This window comes from Babylonia areolata, chromosome 30 (genome assembly GCF_041734735.1).
Source record: "Babylonia areolata isolate BAREFJ2019XMU chromosome 30, ASM4173473v1, whole genome shotgun sequence".
Classification (NCBI taxonomy): Eukaryota; Metazoa; Mollusca; class Gastropoda; order Neogastropoda; family Buccinidae; genus Babylonia; species Babylonia areolata.
The window spans coordinates 2,104,683-2,122,182 of record NC_134905.1 but is presented as its reverse complement, the minus strand read 5'-3'; the positions used below and the strand labels follow the sequence as shown (position 1 = coordinate 2,122,182).

At 43.4% G+C, this 17,500-nt stretch overlaps 1 protein-coding gene across 1 annotated transcript in view; it reads left to right on the top strand.

Moving 5' to 3' along the window:
• LOC143275220 (uncharacterized) overlaps positions 1-17,500 on the top strand; it is a 25,269-nt gene that overhangs the window by 3,936 nt on the left and 3,833 nt on the right. Inside the window, exons 3-7 of the mRNA XM_076579196.1 lie at positions 3,799-4,913; positions 5,606-5,749; positions 12,937-13,121; positions 13,895-14,045; positions 16,325-16,463. Of these exons, the coding sequence (XP_076435311.1) occupies positions 3,799-4,913; positions 5,606-5,749; positions 12,937-13,121; positions 13,895-14,045; positions 16,325-16,463 (1,734 nt within the window). The remainder of the gene's footprint in view (positions 1-3,798; positions 4,914-5,605; positions 5,750-12,936; positions 13,122-13,894; positions 14,046-16,324; positions 16,464-17,500) is intronic.

The following is a 17,500-nucleotide window of genomic DNA, read 5'->3' as shown; positions in this document are numbered from 1 at the left end:
GCATTTCAGTTTTGTTTAAACCAATCAGTCAGCAAGCATTTTAGTTTTGTTTAAACCAATCAGTAAGCATTTCAGTTTTGTTTAAACCAATCAGTAAGCAAGCATTTTAGTTTTGTTTAAACCAATCAGTAAGCATTTCAGTTTTGTTTAAACCAATCAGTAAGCAAGCATTTTAGTTTTGTTTAAACCAATCAGTAAGCATTTCAGTTTTGTTTAAACCAATCAGTAAGCAAGCATTTTAATTTTGGTTAAATCAGTCAGTAAGCAAGCATTTTAGTTTTGGTTAAACCAGTCAGTAAGCAAGCATTTTAGTTTCAGTCTGGTGTTGACCAGGGTGTGTGGGTTTGCCTCCCAAGGTTTTAATGTATCAATGATTCACATTGCCTGATTGTTGTTGTTATGCATATGTGTGTGTATGTGTGAATGTGTGTCTGCTTTTTTTTTTAACATTTATTTGCTTATATATCATCATTGGTTTAAAAAAAAAAAAATTATTTATCTATTTATTTATTTTATTTTCATTATTATTATTATTATTAATTAATTAATTAATTAATTTTTTAATTATATTATTATTATTTAGTTAGTTATTTAGTTAGTTAAGTTTTTTTGTTTTTTTTCTTGTTTTTTTTCTCAAGGCCTGACAAAGCGCGTTGGATTATGCTGCTGGTCAGGCATCTGCTTGGCAGATGTGGTGTAGCGTATATGGATTTGTCTGAACGCAGTGACGCCTCTTTGAGCTACTGAAACTGAAACTGAAACTGTTGATCCCGTTTCTTCTTCGCTTGTCGTGTCTTTCCTTGACTTACTTTGCTCTTGGTATTTATCTTACCTAAAACATTATATCACAGATTGACATAAGTTTACATTTGGCGCTTATAGTTTTTAGAGGCGTTTGATTGGCTGAGAGCGGGTAGGCCCGTCTTTTCACTGTTAGCCGCGCGAAATTTGGCCAAGCAGAGCAAACCAATAGGCCTAGTTTGCATCAGTTTGACATGGTACAGTATATGTAACACCAAACATGGAGTATAATACAAACTCCTCCTTTTGGGCCAACAGCAAAGTGAGAGCTGTATTATCAGTAGTTTCTCCAGTCAATGGGAAACCATTTACAGCTTAGCCTTTTGTGAAGGACTATGACTCTCAAACTAGGAGGCAAAATTGCACTGGCTCTTAGTGCTGCAGCCTTGGGGGCTAGTTGGCCTTTGGGAACCATCCCAACGCCGACTGCCCTAAAACCCTCTTGGCCGAGAGAGTGGGGATGTACTTGGGCAAGACACTCTACACTATGATCAAATTCTAGCCCAAATAGTCGGAACAGCAGTTACCTCCTCTGCTGTTCTGATGGTCATAGTCGGACACGACTGACTATCATATATTATACATTATCTTACCTTGCTTTACCTTGTTTTGGGGGATGTTTCTTTACCTTATATCACTGTACAATGTTTACCTTGCCCTACTTTATAATTTTACCTTTGCCTTACTTTAATGTACATTGTTTTAGTTTGCTCTACCTTTATTTTTACCTTTACCTTACCTTGTAGTGTGTCATTTTACCTTGTCTTACTTTACTGTACATCAATCTACCTTTCCCAATATTGTTGATTTATCTTTACCTTACTTTACCAAACATCGGTTTACCTTGCCATGCCCTGTTTATTCATCTTTACCTTACCTTACCATACCTCAATTTACCTTGCCTTGCCTTCTCTCACATATCATTCACTGCACAAAAAGGTACATCACACATGCACATGCACACGCGCACACACACACCACTAATAAGTCTACCAAAAATCTAGGGGTACCTAAAACATCATCTTGCCTCGCCTTGTTTTTACTCTTTATTTTACCTTACAGTATATTGTTTTACCTTGCCTTACCTTACTTTATATTATATATTAGTTTTGCCTTGCCTTACCTTACTTTACATTATATATCAGTTTTACCTTGCCTTATCTTACTTTACATTATATATCAGTTTTACCTTGCCTTACCTTACTTTACATTATATATCAGTTTTACCTTGCCTTACCTTACTTTACATTATATATCAGTTTTACCTTGCCTCACCTTAATTTACATTATATATCAGTTTTACCTTGCCTTACCTTACTCTACATTATTTATCAATTTTACCTTGCCTTACTTTACATCATATATCAGTTTTACCTTACCTTACTTTACATTATATATCAGTTTTACTTTACCTTACTTTACATTATATATCAGTTTTACCTTGCCTTACCTTACTTTTCATTATATATCAGTTTTACCTTGCCTCACCTTACTTTACATTATATATCAGTTTTACCTTACCTTACTTTACTTTACATTATATATCAGTTTTACCTTGCCTCACCTTACTTTACATTATATATCAGTTTTACCTTGCTTTACCTTACTTTACATTATATATCAGTTTTACCTTGCCTCACCTTAATCTACATTATATATCAGTTTTACCTTGCCTTACCTTACTTTACATTATATATCAGTTTTACCTTGCCTTACCTTACTTTACATTATATATCAGTTTTACCTTGCTTTACCTTAATTTACATTATATATCAGTTTTACCTTGCCTCACCTTTACATTATATATCAATTTTACCTTGCCTTACGTTACTTTACATTATATATCAGTTTTACCCTGCTTTACCTTACTTTACATTATATATTAGTTTTACCTTGCCTCACCTTAATCTACATTATATATCAGTTTTACCTTGCCTTACCCACGGATGTTCAGTGCTGGCACTTTAGTTGGCCCAGCGAAAGTTCATGAACCCAGGAAGTAGGGCATGGATATAAATAAACGTGGCTGACAAACAGGCCGTGCCAGCGGCACTCGCTGTACGCTTGTTCAGCGGTAAATCTGCTTTGTTTCTTTCGCGCATCATCTTCCCGGATGGATTGGAAATAACGACAAAAGAAGTGGGTTTCTACAAAGAATGCAAAATGAGCTTTCCATTGACTCCAAACACAATATATTTTCTTACATAGCAATTGTTGCGGCAACGGTTGAAACATGCATGAAGAAAGAGAAGAGAAGGTCAAGCAGAAACATGATCGCAAAAATCGTAAAATTTAAATCCCTCTCTAAGAAAACATACGCTTATTACAATGAAATCGTAAAAATCACCAAAACATTTAGCATGCCTGCATGCAGATCAGCCCACCCTTTTGAGTTGTAGATTTTTTCTTGTCAGCACAACAAGTGTTTAAATGAACACACTGTAGCATGGTGAGTGCAAGCAGCAGGGGCATGTAGAGCAGGGTGAGTGTAATCGCTGCAGGAAATGTGTGGATGCTATGGAAGCGTGAGAAAAGTGGGGCAGGGGCTGCGGGGCCAAGTGAAACAAAGAAGGCAGTGTCCAGGTTTGGCACGCGGGTCCAGAAATACCGCGCGCGGTGAATGCGCCGGCCAATGCAGAGTGTGGTGGGAAAGTCTGGCATTAAAAAAAGTTTGACCCCAGACGCTAGACGCTGCTCGGAAACTAAAGAGGTGGATTTTGTGCTCGGCTGAGCAGCCGTGTACCTTACTTTACATTATATATCAGTTTTACCTTGCCTTACCTTACTTTACATTATATATCAGTTTTACCTTGCCTTACCTTACTTTACATTATATATTAGTTTTACCTTGCCCTACCCTGGCTTTCGTCTCCACTTTATTTTACTGCCCATTGTTTTCTTCCTTGCCTCACTGTGTTCTCGCTCATCATTTTAACTCACCGTGTAGTGCCACTGGACTCGACAAGAATCGCACGTGCAGCGCTGGCCGTGTTGCAGACAAGGTCAAGGGCGCCGACCCTCTGACAGAGTCGCTGAGCGTGGACCTCGTGCAGCAGGCCCTGAACCAGTTGTCGTTCCTGGAGGTGGTGTCCACCACGCCGGCTCTGAACAATGCTACCTTCCTGAAACAGGCGCTGCGCCGCTACGAGTTTCTGTGGCTCCCCCTGGCGGCCCGGCATCCCGAACAGGTGCTCGTGGCTCCGCTGGACATCGAGTGGATCTGGCACTGCCACCTGCTGGCCCCTGTGGCTTACCAGGAAGACTGTCTGCGCGTGGTGGGATTGGTGGTGGACCACAGGCTTCTCTCCCTCAAGGGTCGTCAGGAGATGCTCCCGACCTCTCGCGTCCTGTGGAGGCAGGAGTACCCTCACGAGCCGTTCGAGGCGGACCTCCCCTCTTCAGTGGTTACAGGCAACACCACCACCACCAGTCTGCTGATATCTCCTAGGTCCAAGATCTCCTACGACATCCTGTCAGCTGCCTGCCGCCAGAGGGTGTTCTTCTACCAGGTGAGCCTCCCGCACTACCGGAACGTGAAGTTCCTTACGCGCGCTCTGTCCCGGTACCGGCAGTTCCTCACCTTGAAGCGACAGAACCCCGATCGCTTTCTGGTTCCGTGTTACGACACGGACCTCATGTGGCACACGCACATGCTTCATCCTCAGCTTTACAAGGCGGACACGGAGAACCTCCTGGGCAAAACCTTCCCCCACGACGACTCTGTCAACGAACGACACACGGGGTCCAGGCTGAACTCTGCCCAGGAGCTGACTCAGAAGCTGTGGACGAAGGCGTTCAAGGAAAGCTTCTCCACCAACGGAGCCATGTTCAGGGGGTCGCCTCCTCAGGGAGGGCTGTATCACGTGCAAGAGTCGGACGTGGCCCTCATGGCGACGGTCACAGCCTCTCTCAGGCTGGATCAGCTCCGGATGAGGAGCGTTCCGGGTGGTGGTGGGGGTCGGGGTGGAAGGAAGGTGGTGGTGAAGCTCCAGACCTCGGCCAACAGGAAGGTCAAGGGCGCCGTGTCCACCTGCAAGGTTCAGTCCCTGTCTGAGCACGTGGCCACCGTGTCCAACTTTAGTACGCGGGATGTGAACGGCATCAAGTGTCAGGTGGTTTCTCTGTGTGTGTGTGTGTGTGTGTGTGTGTGTGTGTGTGTGTGTGTGTGTGCGTGTGTGTTTCTGTCTGTCTGTCTGTCTGTCTCCTTCATTGTGTCAAGTGTCAGCTCTCTCTCTCTCTCTCTCTCTCTCTCTCTCTCTCTCTCTCTCTCTCTCTCTCTCTCTTCTTCTTCTTCTTCTTCTTCTTCTTCTTCTTCTTCTTCACTTGTAAAGGCAATCAGGTATTCCTCTCTCTCCTTGACATGAAGTAAACATGGGCATGATACCCTCAGGTGATGAATGATGACGTAGACATGACGTCCTCGGGTGATGAATGATGACGTAGACATCATGTCCTCAGGTGATGAATGATGATGCAGACTTGATGTCCTCAGGTGATGTATGATGACATAGACATGACGTCCTCAGGTGATGAATGAAAATGTATATGATGACGTAGACATGACGTCCTCAGGTGATGAATGATGACGTGGACATGAAGTAGACATGAGCATGACGTCATCGAGTGATTATGATGACGCAGACACGACGTCCTCAGGTGATGAATGATGACGTCTATACGATGACGCAGACACGATGTCCTCAGGCGATGAATGATAATCCAAGAGATGACGTAGACCTGACGTCATCGGGTGATGAATGATGATGATGATGATGATGACGTATATTTGATGACGTGTACACAGGTAGTGGCGAAGAAGGGCGTGGGATGCTGTGGGTCACGTGAGGTGCTTCAGGAAGGTGACGTTGAAGTGCTGTCTCTGATCCACAACGCCTGCTGTCGGAACCTGTCCAGCTTTTCACAGACCTGCACTCTGCCTCTCGGTCAGGTCCGTGGCAGTTTTTTTGTCGTTGTCGTCTGTTGTCTTCGTCGTCCTCATTTAAAGAGAAAGGTGGCCGAGTGGTTAAGACGCTCAGCTGCCAATACAGAGAGTCCGTGAGGGTGTGTGGGTTCCAATCCCGCTCTCGCCCTTTCTCTCAAGTTTGACTGGAAAATTTCAAACTGAGCGTCTAGTCTTCCGGTTGAGACGATCAACAACAGAGGTCCCGTGCGTGCAGCACGCAATTGGCGCATTGAAAAAGAACCCAAGACAACGAGAGTGTTGTCCTCTGGCAAAATTATGTAAAAAGAAATCCACTCTGATAGGTACACAAATATATAAATATATAAGCATGCACCCAAGGCCTGACAAAGCGCGTTGGGTTATGCTGCTGGTCAGGCATCTGCCTAGCAGATGTGGTGTAGCGTATATGGATTTGTCCGAACACAGTGACGCCTCCATGTGAAACTGAAACCGTTTTGATTGTTGATGTGTTGATGATGTATGTGATGTTTTTTGATTGTTGGAAATACTGATGTGATTGCCATTGGTGTCAGTGGTAATAATAATAATAATAATGGATACTTATATAGCACACTATCCAGAAATCTGCTCTAGGTGCTTTACAAAAAACGCTTTGTTAACATAAAACATTACATCTATGTTACATACACACACCAAAATATGACTACACACACACACACACACACACACACACACACACACACAGAGAGAGAGAGAGAGAGAGACTGCATACATACATTTTAACAATACATGTGTATCTAACAGCTACCCTAACATACGCACACATAGGCAGGCACAAACTTACATAAACGCACGCACACACAATACACATTCATATACATGCATGTAGTTATGTACACATACATATGTATACATACATAGTCAAGCACAGCTAACGCAAAGGAAGTGGACCTGCCACAATTGAACTTACTGCTGAGGGAAAAGGTGAGTTTTGAGACGAGATTTAAAAGATAAGAGGGAATCAGCAGTGGTGAAGTCGACGGTGATGGTAGCAAATATTTCCGCTGCGCTCTATGCATACAGATGAGCGGAGAACTTCTTCTCATATGCACACGAGTGGGCTTTTACGTGTATGACCGTTTTTACCCCGCATTGTAGGGAGCCATACTCCGTTTTCGGGGGTGTGCATGCTGGGTATGTTCTTGTTTCCATAACCCACCGAACGCTGACATGGATTACAGGATCTTTAACGTGCGTATTTGATCTTCTGCTTGCATATACACACGAAGGGGGTTCAGGCACTAAGCAGGTCAGCACATATGTTGACCTGGGAGATCGTAAAAATCTCCACCCTTTACCCACCAGGCGCCGTCACCGTGATTCGAACCCGGGACCCTCGGATTGACAGTCCAACGCTTTAACCACTCGGCTATTGCGCCCGTCTGAGTGAAGAACAAAATAGGTGGCGATGGTATTGCGAAGGGTTATTATCGACATATGTATACACGTAAGTGAATCACACACGTGTGGAGTATGACGGTGACGAAAAGTAAGAAAAGTGAAGAATGACAATAACAACAGGTGTACGCTTCAAGTATGATGGTGTGACAATAGGCGTACACTTGAAGTATGATGGTGACAATAGGTATATACTTGAAGTATAACTATCAACAGGCATACACTTGAAGTATGATGGTAACAATAAGTGTACACTTGAAGTATGATGATAACAGTAGGCATACACTTGAAGTATGATGATAACAGTAGGCATACACTTGAAGTATGATGGTGACCATAGGCATACACTTGAAGTATGATGGTGACAATACGTATATACTTGAAGTATAACGATAACAATGGGTAGACACTTGAAGTATGATGGTGACAATATTTATATACTTTGTTTTTTTACTAAAAAAAAATTTCATTGCAAAGACATGTACACAATATACAGAGAACAGTATGACCAAACAGTTTAACACACTGTAACATCCAATGAGCATTATATATACTTATAATATATATATATATATATAATTTGTAGCCGTGTTACTGAACTGAGTGTTTATTCAAGGGTACGGACGGTACAAAAGAACTAAACTAAATGATGATTTACTGTATTAAAGGATAGACAAGAATTCCCACGCACAGGCCAGGAACATATAGAGGCCAGTCACAAATGGATTTTTCTATTGTTTTATTTACAATAGTTATAAGAACATAAGAAAAGAAGACAAATAATGAGAGAAGAATAGAAGAAGAGATTATGAGAAGAAGAAGAGAAGAAGACAGACGCAGCAAGAGAGAGAGCGTGGCTCTGGTCAGATGATTGACCAGGTATGAAGTGACCACTCATCACTCGCAGTGCCAATTTTACAAGTTAAGCGAACTACAAAGACAATCACGTGTGCCGCGAAGCAGATCGGCGCAAATCGGGCCAAATCCGACAACTGTGTTTCTTACAAGGTGTTCAGTGACAGATTTCTAAACGATTCCTGAACCGATTTACGTCGGATAAGTTGCAAAAGAAAGAGCTCAACGCCCACTTTCTAATGAGTATAAAATGAAGTGTTGATTATTTACGATAAATTTATAATCTTAATTTAAGTCACCTAAATAGGGTCAGTTTTAACGAGCTGATCACTGAAAATTACAAACTGCGTTATATCAGTTTAATGCAGGCAAACATAAATGGAATAGATTTAAAGATTCTGCCAGTTTATGATACTTGTAGTTTACGGATCATACTTGTAGTTTACTGATCCGACAAAAGAGATATTAATTAAATACGGTGGAGCAGAAACACAAGTTTCCGCTCAGCCAATGACGTACCGTGACACTGGTCGAACAGCGAGTGTGTGGCGAGAAGGACAAAATGACGTAAGCTTAGCGTCAGCTGAAATCTTTAGACTGACGAACGGTTAACTGAAATCAAACACGCTTCCAACTGCTTTAAGGGTGTGTGTAAGCACAACAAATATAATATTACAGTGAACGATACCTACACTAAAATTAATACATGTTCGGAGCAATGTAGAATGGGCATGGGTTATTCAAATTTGGAATGGCGTCGTGCTTTATGCCTAAGTCATTGAAAGACAGCAGGTACACTGTGACTACAAAAATGGCGTCTGCTACAGCTCAGCTTTTGGCTTGTGCTGTGAATTGAATCAAGGTTATTTGCAGCCAGCTAAGCGCTTGGCTACATATATATACAACATTAACTAACTATTTGTCCAATTATTCAGTCAATCAGTGTTGACACCAGTGTTTGTAGTAGTAGTTATGGTTTCAGTAACTACGACACTTGTAATAGCAGTAAAATAAATAATAATGATAAGATAATACTGATAATAATGAAACCAGTTGTAACGTAGCAATAGCACCAGTTACGTCAACTACTGTAGTAACAACAACAAAGACAAGACGAAAGCGGGTGATTATTATATATATATATTTTTTTTTTATACACTTGACAGTCGCAACAGCCGAGTGGTTAAAGCGTTGGACTCTCAATCTAATGGTCCTTGGTTCGAATCTCGGTAATGGCACCTGGTGGGTAAAGGGTGGATATTTTTTCCGATCTCCCAGGTCAACAGATGTGCAGACCTGCTAGTGCCTGAATCCCCTTCGTGTTCATACGCACGCAGAAGATCAAATACGCACGTTAAAGATCCTGTAATCAATGTCAGCGTTCGGTGGGTTAGGGAAATAACAATATACTCAGCAGGCACACCCCCGAAAACGGAGTATGGCTGTCTAAATGGCGGGGTAAAAACAGTCATACACGTAAAAATTTAAAAAAGCCCACTCGTGTACATACGAGTGAACGTGGGAGTTGCAGCCCACGAAAGAAGAAGATTTATATACTTGAAGTATCACCATGGTAATAGGTATATGCATGAAGTTTGGACAACCAGCAACCAGCTAAAAGACTCCATCGTAACGCTATGTGTAGGACAACCAGTTAACCCTCCAAAGTAACGATACTTGTAGGACAACCAGTTAACCCTCCAAAGTAACGATGCTTGTAGGACAACCAGTTAACTCTCCAAAGCAACAATACTTGTAGGACAACCAGTTAACCCTCCAAAGTAGCGCTATGTGTAGGACAACCAGTTAACCCTCCAAAGTAACGATACTTGTAGGACAACCAGTTAACCCTCCAAAGTAACGATGCTTGTAGGACAACCAGTTAACTCTCCAAAGCAACAATACTTGTAGGACAACCAGTTAACCCTCCAAAGTAGCGCTATGTGTAGGACAACCAGTTAACCCTCCAAAGTAACGATACTTGTAGGACAACCAGTTAACCCTCCAAAGTAACGATGCTTGTAGGACAACCAGTTAACTTTCCAAAGTAACAATACTTGTAGGACAACCAGTTAACCCTCCAAAGTAGCGCTGTGTACAGGACAAACTGTTAACCCTCCAAAGTAACGCTATGTGTAGGACAACCAGTTAACCCTCCAAAGTAGCGCTGTGTACAGGACAAACTGTTAACCCTCCAAAGTAACGATACTTGTAGACAAACTGTTAACCCTCCAAAGTAGCGCTGTGTGTAGGACAACCAGTTAACCCACCAAAGTAGCGCTGTGTTTGTGACAACCAGTCAGAAGCCTCAGTCGTAACGCTATGTGTAGGACAACCAGTTGACAACCAGTTAAAAACCAGTTAACACCCTCCATTGTAGAACTAAGTGCAGGAGACAACCAGTTAACAGCCAGTTAACAGCCTCCATCGTAACGCTTATAACAGGCCAAACCAGTTAACAACCAGTTGACAGCCTCCATCGTAACGCTATGTGAAGGACAACCAGTTAATAGCTTCCATCATAACGCTATGTGAATGACAAACAGTTAACAGCCAGTTAATAGCCTCCATCGTAACGCTATGTGAAGGACAACCAGTTAACAGCCAGTTAACAGCCTCCATCGTAACGCTATGTGAAGGACAACCAGTTAATAGCCAGTTAACAGCCGGTTAACAGCCTCCATCGTAACGCTATGTGAAGGACAACCAGTTAATAGCCAGTTAACAGCCGGTTACTAACCTCCATCGTAACGCTATGTGAATAACAGCCAGTTAACAACTAGTTAATAGCCTCCATCGTAACGCTATGTGAATGACAAACAGTTAACAGCCGGTTAATAACCTCCATCGTAACGCTATGTGAAGGACAACCAGTTTACAGCCAGTTAATAACCTCCATCATAACGCTATGTGAATGACAAACAGTTAATAGCTTCCATCATAACGCTATGTGAATGACAAACAGTTAACAGCCAGTTAATAGCCTCCATCGTAACGCTATGTGAAGGCCAACCAGTTAATAGCCTCCATCGTAACGCTATGTGAAGGACAACCAGTTAACAGCCAGTTAACAGCCGGTTAATAGCCTCCATTGTAACGCTATGTGAAGGACAACCAGTTAACAGTCAGTTAACAGCCGGTTAATAGCCTCCATTGTAACGCTATGTGAAGGACAACCAGTTAATAGCCAGTTAACAGCCGGTTACTAACCTCCATCGTAACGCTATGTGAATAACAGCCAGTTAACAACTAGTTAATAGCCTCCATCGTAACGCTATGTGAATGACAAACAGTTAACAGCCAGTTAATAACCTCCATCATCACGCTATGTGAATAACAGCCAGTTAACAACTAGTTAATAGCCTCCATCGTAACGCTATGTGAAGGCCAACCAGTTAGTAGCCGGTTAATAACCTCCATCGTAACGCTATGTGAAGGACAACCAGTTAACAGCCAGTTAACAGCCGGTTAACAGCCTCCATCGTAACGCTATGTGAAGGACAACCAGTTAACAGCCGATTAATAGCCTCCATTGTAACGGTATGTGAAGGACAACCAGTTAACTGCCTCCATCGTAACGCTATGTGCCAGGCCAACCAGTTAACAACCGGTTAATAGCCTCCATCGTAACGCTATGTGAAGGACAACCAGTTAATAGCTTCCATCATAACGCTATGTGAAGGCCAACCAGTTAACAGCTAGTTGATAGCCTCCATTGTAACGCTATGTGAAGGCCAACCAGTTAATAGCCTCCATTGTAACGCTATGTGAAGGCCAACCAGTTAATAGCCTCCATTGTAACGCTATGTGCCAGGCCAACCAGTTAATAGCCTCCATTGTAACGCTATGTGAAGGACAACCAGTTAGTAGCCGGTTAATAACCTCCATCGTAACGCTATGTGAAGGACAACCAGTTAACAGCCAGTTAACAGCCGGTTAACAGCCTCCATCGTAACGCTGTGTGAAGGCCAACCAGTTAACAACCAGTTAATAACCTCCATCGTAACGCTATGTGAAGGCCAACCAGTTAATAACCTCCATCGTAACGCTATGTGAAGGCCAACCAGTTAATGACCTCCATCGTAACGCTATGTGAAGGCCAACCAGTTAATGACCTCCATCGTAACGCTATGTGAAGGCCAACCAGTTAATGACCTCCATCGTAACGCTATGTGAAGGCCAACCAGTTAATGACCTCCATCGTAACGCTATGTGAAGGCCAACCAGTTAATGACCTCCATCGTAACGCTATGTGAAGGCCAACCAGTTAATGACCTCCATCGTAACGCTATGTGAAGGCCAACCAGTTAATGACCTCCATCGTAACGCTATGTGAAGGCCAACCAGTTAATGACCTCCATCGTAACGCTATGTGAAGGCCAACCAGTTAATGACCTCCATCGTAACGCTATGTGAAGGCCAACCAGTTAATGACCTCCATCGTAACGCTATGTGAAGGCCAACCAGTTAATAACCTCCATCGTAACGCTATGTGAAGGCCAACCAGTTAATGACCTCCATCGTAACGCTATGTGAAGGCCAACTAGTTAATGACCTCCATCGTAACGCTGTGTGAAGGCCAACCAGTTAATGACCTCCATCGTAACGCTGTGTGAAGGACAACCAGTTAATGACCTCCATCGTAACGCTATGTGAAGGCCAACCATTTAATGACCTCCATCGTAACGCTGTGTGAAGGACAACCAGTTAATGACCTCCATCGTAACGCTATGTGAAGGCCAACCAGTTAATGACCTCCATCGTAACGCTATGTGAAGGCCAACCAGTTAATGACCTCCATCGTAACGCTATGTGAAGGCCAACCAGTTAATGACCTCCATCGTAACGCTATGTGAAGGCCAACCAGTCAAAAGCCTCAGTGGTGACGCTCTGTGCAGGACAACAAGTTATCCCTCACAGTGACCGGCAGCAAATTCCGCCAGGGAGCAGTCGTCCTGGCGCTGAAGACTTCCCGCTTCGATGAGGCCGTCATGCCGGACTACCTGTCCTCCATGTGGGGCCCCGTCCCCCTCCTGCCCCTCCCGCCCGACACGGAGAACAAGTGTCACGTGGCTTCACACAGGTAGGGCACAGGTACAGACCAGACAGGTAACGTTCCCGTCTTATGTTCAGAGTTTTCTCTTTTTTTTGTTTTCTGTTGGGAATCCTGTATTTTCCCATCACTGAGTCACGGCCTTGGCATGAAAAAGGTCCCTGTCTCAACACAGGGACTTGTTCTTTGGGATTGGACCTGTTCAGCTGTTAGCCAGAACAGGGATTTGTTCTTTGGGATTGGACATGTTCAGTTGACAGACAGCACGGGGATTTGTTCTTTGGGATTGGACATGTTCAGTTGACAGACAGAACAGAGATTTGTTCTTTGGGATTGGACATGTTCAGTTGATAGCCAGGACAGGGATTTGTTCTTTGGGATTGGACATGTTCAGTTGATAGCCAGAACAGGGATTTGTTCTTTGGGATTGGACATGTTCAGTTGACAGACAGAACAGGGATTTGTTCTTTGGGATTGGACATGTTCAGCTGATAGCCAGAACAGGGATTTGTTCTTTGGGGGTGATCCTGTTCAGCTGAAGATACCTAGCACATAGATTTGTTCATAAAGACAATGTTCCCAGACGGATTTATTTTATCAGTGTGGGGGTGGTTTGGTTCCATTGCAATCCTGACATAATACGAATTCACCAGAATAATATATATATATATATATATATATATATATATATATATGTGTGTGTGTGTGTGTGTGTGTGTGTGTGTGTATTCGCGTGTGCGTCGTGTGTGTGTTCTGTGTGTTTGTTTGTGTGTGTGTGCTGTGTGTGCTGTGTGTGATGGCAGCCTCATCAACCACATGGGGCACGTGCTGTTCACGTGCCGAGTGATCCACAGTCTGCCCCTGAAGCAATCCGTGGTGCACGTGTACTACCGAGACAAGATGGCCGCCGTGGCGCACCTCGTGGGGCCAGACACCCTGCCCCTGCCCACGCAGGTGATGATGATGATATGGATACTTATATAGCGCCTATCCTTGGTCGGAGACCAAGCTTTAAGCGCTTTACAAACATGGGGTTATTGACTGATATGGATGCTTCTATAGCGCCTATCCTCAGTCGGAGATCAAGCTCTAAGCGCTTTATAAACATGGGGTTATTGACTGATATGGATACTTATATAGCGCCTATCCTCAGTCGGAGATCAAGCTTTAAGCGCTTTACAAACATGGGGTTATTGACTGATATGGATACTTCTATAACGCCTATCCTGAGTCGGGGACCAAGCTCTGAGTGCTTTACAAACATGGGGTTATTGACAGATATGGATACTTCTATAGCGTCTATCCTCGGTTGGAGACCAAGCTCTAAGCGCTTTACAAGCACGGGGTCATTTACACAACAGGCTGCCTACCTGGGTAGAGCTGACTGACGGCTGCCATTGGGCGCTCATCTTTGGTATTCCTGTGTCACTCAATCAGATTTCAGGCACGCACACATACACATTCAGACAGGCATGTACCATTTTACGTGTATGACCGTTTTTGTTTATTTTCCCCGCCATGTAGTCAGCCATATTCCATTTTCGGGGGTGCGCATGCTGTAACCATGGAGACAGGGTGTCACATTGGGGGGAGGAGGAAGAGGGGGAGGGGGGATAGGGGCAGGGTGGCGGGGAGTGGGGGTGGGGGCTCTGGGTGAGCAGTGTCATTGTGTGGAATGGTGTTAGCATTGGTTGTGTTAGTTTGTGTATGCGCTGAAAGGGCTGAATGGATGAAGCAGGCAAACCAGACAATAGAGAGTTACAGTAGTCAAGGCGAGAGAGAATGAGAGAAACGACAAGTCTAGATGTTGCGTCAATGGACAGATATTTCCGGATGGAACTGATGCGCCGCAGTTCACACACACACACACACACACACACGCACACACACGCTCTGTCTCTCTCTCTCTCTCTCTCTCTCTCTCTCTACCTCACTCTACCCACCCCACCCCATTCTTCTTTTTCCCCCACTCTCTCCTCTACCTTTGTTTTGTTGTAAATGTCAAATTACCATTGATATAACTGTGATTACAATGCACATGCTGTGTTGATGTCATGGTTTTACCCCCTTATTGACTCACTTGTGTAAACAAAGTGAGTCTATGTTTTAACCCGGTGTTCGGTTGTCTGTGTGTGTGTGTGTGTGTGTGTGTGTGTCCGTGCGTCTGTGTGTCCGTGGTAAACTTTAACATTGACATTTTCTCTGCAAATACTTTGTCAGTTCACACCAAATTTGGCATAAAAATAGGAAAAATTCAGTTCTTTCCAATCATCTTGTTTAAAACAATATTGCACCTCTGGGATGGGCACAAAAAAATAAAAAAGAAGCCTAATTATATGCAAACTGCATTTACTGTTATATTTATATTTTTTGTATTCTCTAAACCTGGCACTTTGACCTCTTATTCTGACACAACAACAAGAGGAGTCATTATTATCATTTTTTGTTCAAACAGAAACTTCTTTTGCTAAGCATGGATTTTTTATTTATTTTGCAAACGTTTTGGTGCAGATAGTAAAAAAGGGAAATTACTCTGTAATTAATGCTAGGGGACTTAATTTATCACAAGTGAGTCTTGAAGGCCTTGCTTCTCTTGTTTTGTTTTACTATTTCCCCTTCGAGGGCTGGATGAAAAATGAAACATTGTCTTCCTCATTGTTTCATTTCACTATTTCCCATTTTGTATTTGTATTTATTTTTTAATTTTTATCACAACAGATTTCTCTGTGTGAAATTCGGGCTGCTCTCCTTACAGCGCCACCCATTTTTTTGTATTTGTTTCCTGCGTGCACTTTTATTTGTTTTTCCTATCGAAGTGGATTTTTCTACAGAATGTTGCCAGGAACAATCCTTTTGTTGCCGTGGGTTCTTTTACCAGCGCTAAGTGCATGCTGCACACGGGACCTGGGTTTATCGTCTCATCCGAATGACTAGCGTCCAGACCACCACTCAACGTCTAGTGGACGGGGAGAAAATATCGGCGGCTGAGCCGTGATTGGAACCAGCGCGCTCAGATTCTCTCGCTTCCTAGGCGGACGCGTTACCTCTAGGCCATCACTCCAGGGCTGGATGGGAGGGGTGGGGGGGGGGGGGGGAAGCACCGCCTTGCTTATTGTTTTATTCTACTGTTTCCCCTTCGAGGGGATACTTTTGCGCTCTCAGGTCAAAGCGATCCAGAATCCCCAGTCTTTATACTGCTCGACAAGCGAAATAAGCGTGTTCGTGACCAACAGGTAAGCAGTCCAGCTAAAGCCGTGTACCTCAACCCGAAGGCTGGGGAGCGAGCTGTGGTGATCAAGACCAATAATGGGGACTGGGCCTTCGTCGTCGGCCGCTGGAGTGGCTACAAGAAGGGCGTAGCGGGAAGACCCGGTAAATGGTGGACACTGGACTCTCTGTCTCTGTCTCTCTCTGTCTGTCTCTGTCTCTGTGTCTCTCTGTGTCTCTGTCTCTCTGTCTCTCTATGTCTGTCTCTGTCTCTCTGTATCTCTCTGTCTCTCTGTCTCTGTTGCTTCGAAGTATTTGTTTTGAGTTTTGAATAGAATAGTGTGCAATGCATCAGCCCATAATCTTCTTTTCACTGCAGTTACTGTTCGTTATCTTGAAATCCGTGTGAAGTAAATCTCTCCTGCCCACTCTCCTCCCTCTATATTCCTCTTCTTCCTCATTATCTCCCTCTTTATATTCCTCTTCTTCCTCATTATCTTCCTTCACCTATTCCTCTTCTTCCTCTTCCTCCTCTTCCTTATTGTCTTCCTCCTTCTATTCCTCTTCTTCCTCATCTTCCTATTCCTCTTCATCCGCATTATTTTCATCCTCCTATTTCCTCTTCTTCCTAGGTATCTTCCTATTCCTCCTCTTCCACATTATCTTCCCCCTCCTTTTCCTCTTCTTCACAGGTATCTTCTTCCTCCTAGTCATCCTCAACCTAAGTTTCTCCTTCTTCCTATCCTTCTTCCTAGGTATCTTCCTATCCCTCTTCTTCCTAAGCATCTTCCTATCCCTCTTCTTCTTAAGTATCTTCCTATTCCTCTTCTTCCTAAGTATCTTCCTATTCCTCTTCTCCCTAAGTATCTTCCTATTCATCTTCCTCTTCTTCCTAAGTATCTTCCTATCCCTCTTCTTCCTAAGTATCTTCCTATTCCTCTTCTTCCTAAGTATCTTCCTTTTCGTCTTATTCCTAAGTATCTTCCTATTCCTCCTCTTCCATATTATCTTCCCCCTCCTTTTCCTCTTCTTCACAGGTATCTTCTTCCTCCTATTCCTCTTCTTCCTAAGTACCTTCCTATTCCTTTTCCTCTTCTTCCTAAGTATCTTCCTCTTCCTTTTCCACTTCTTCCTCATTATGTTCCTCCTCCTGCTCCTCTTCTTCCCAATGTATCTTCCTCTTCCTATTCCTATTCTACAAC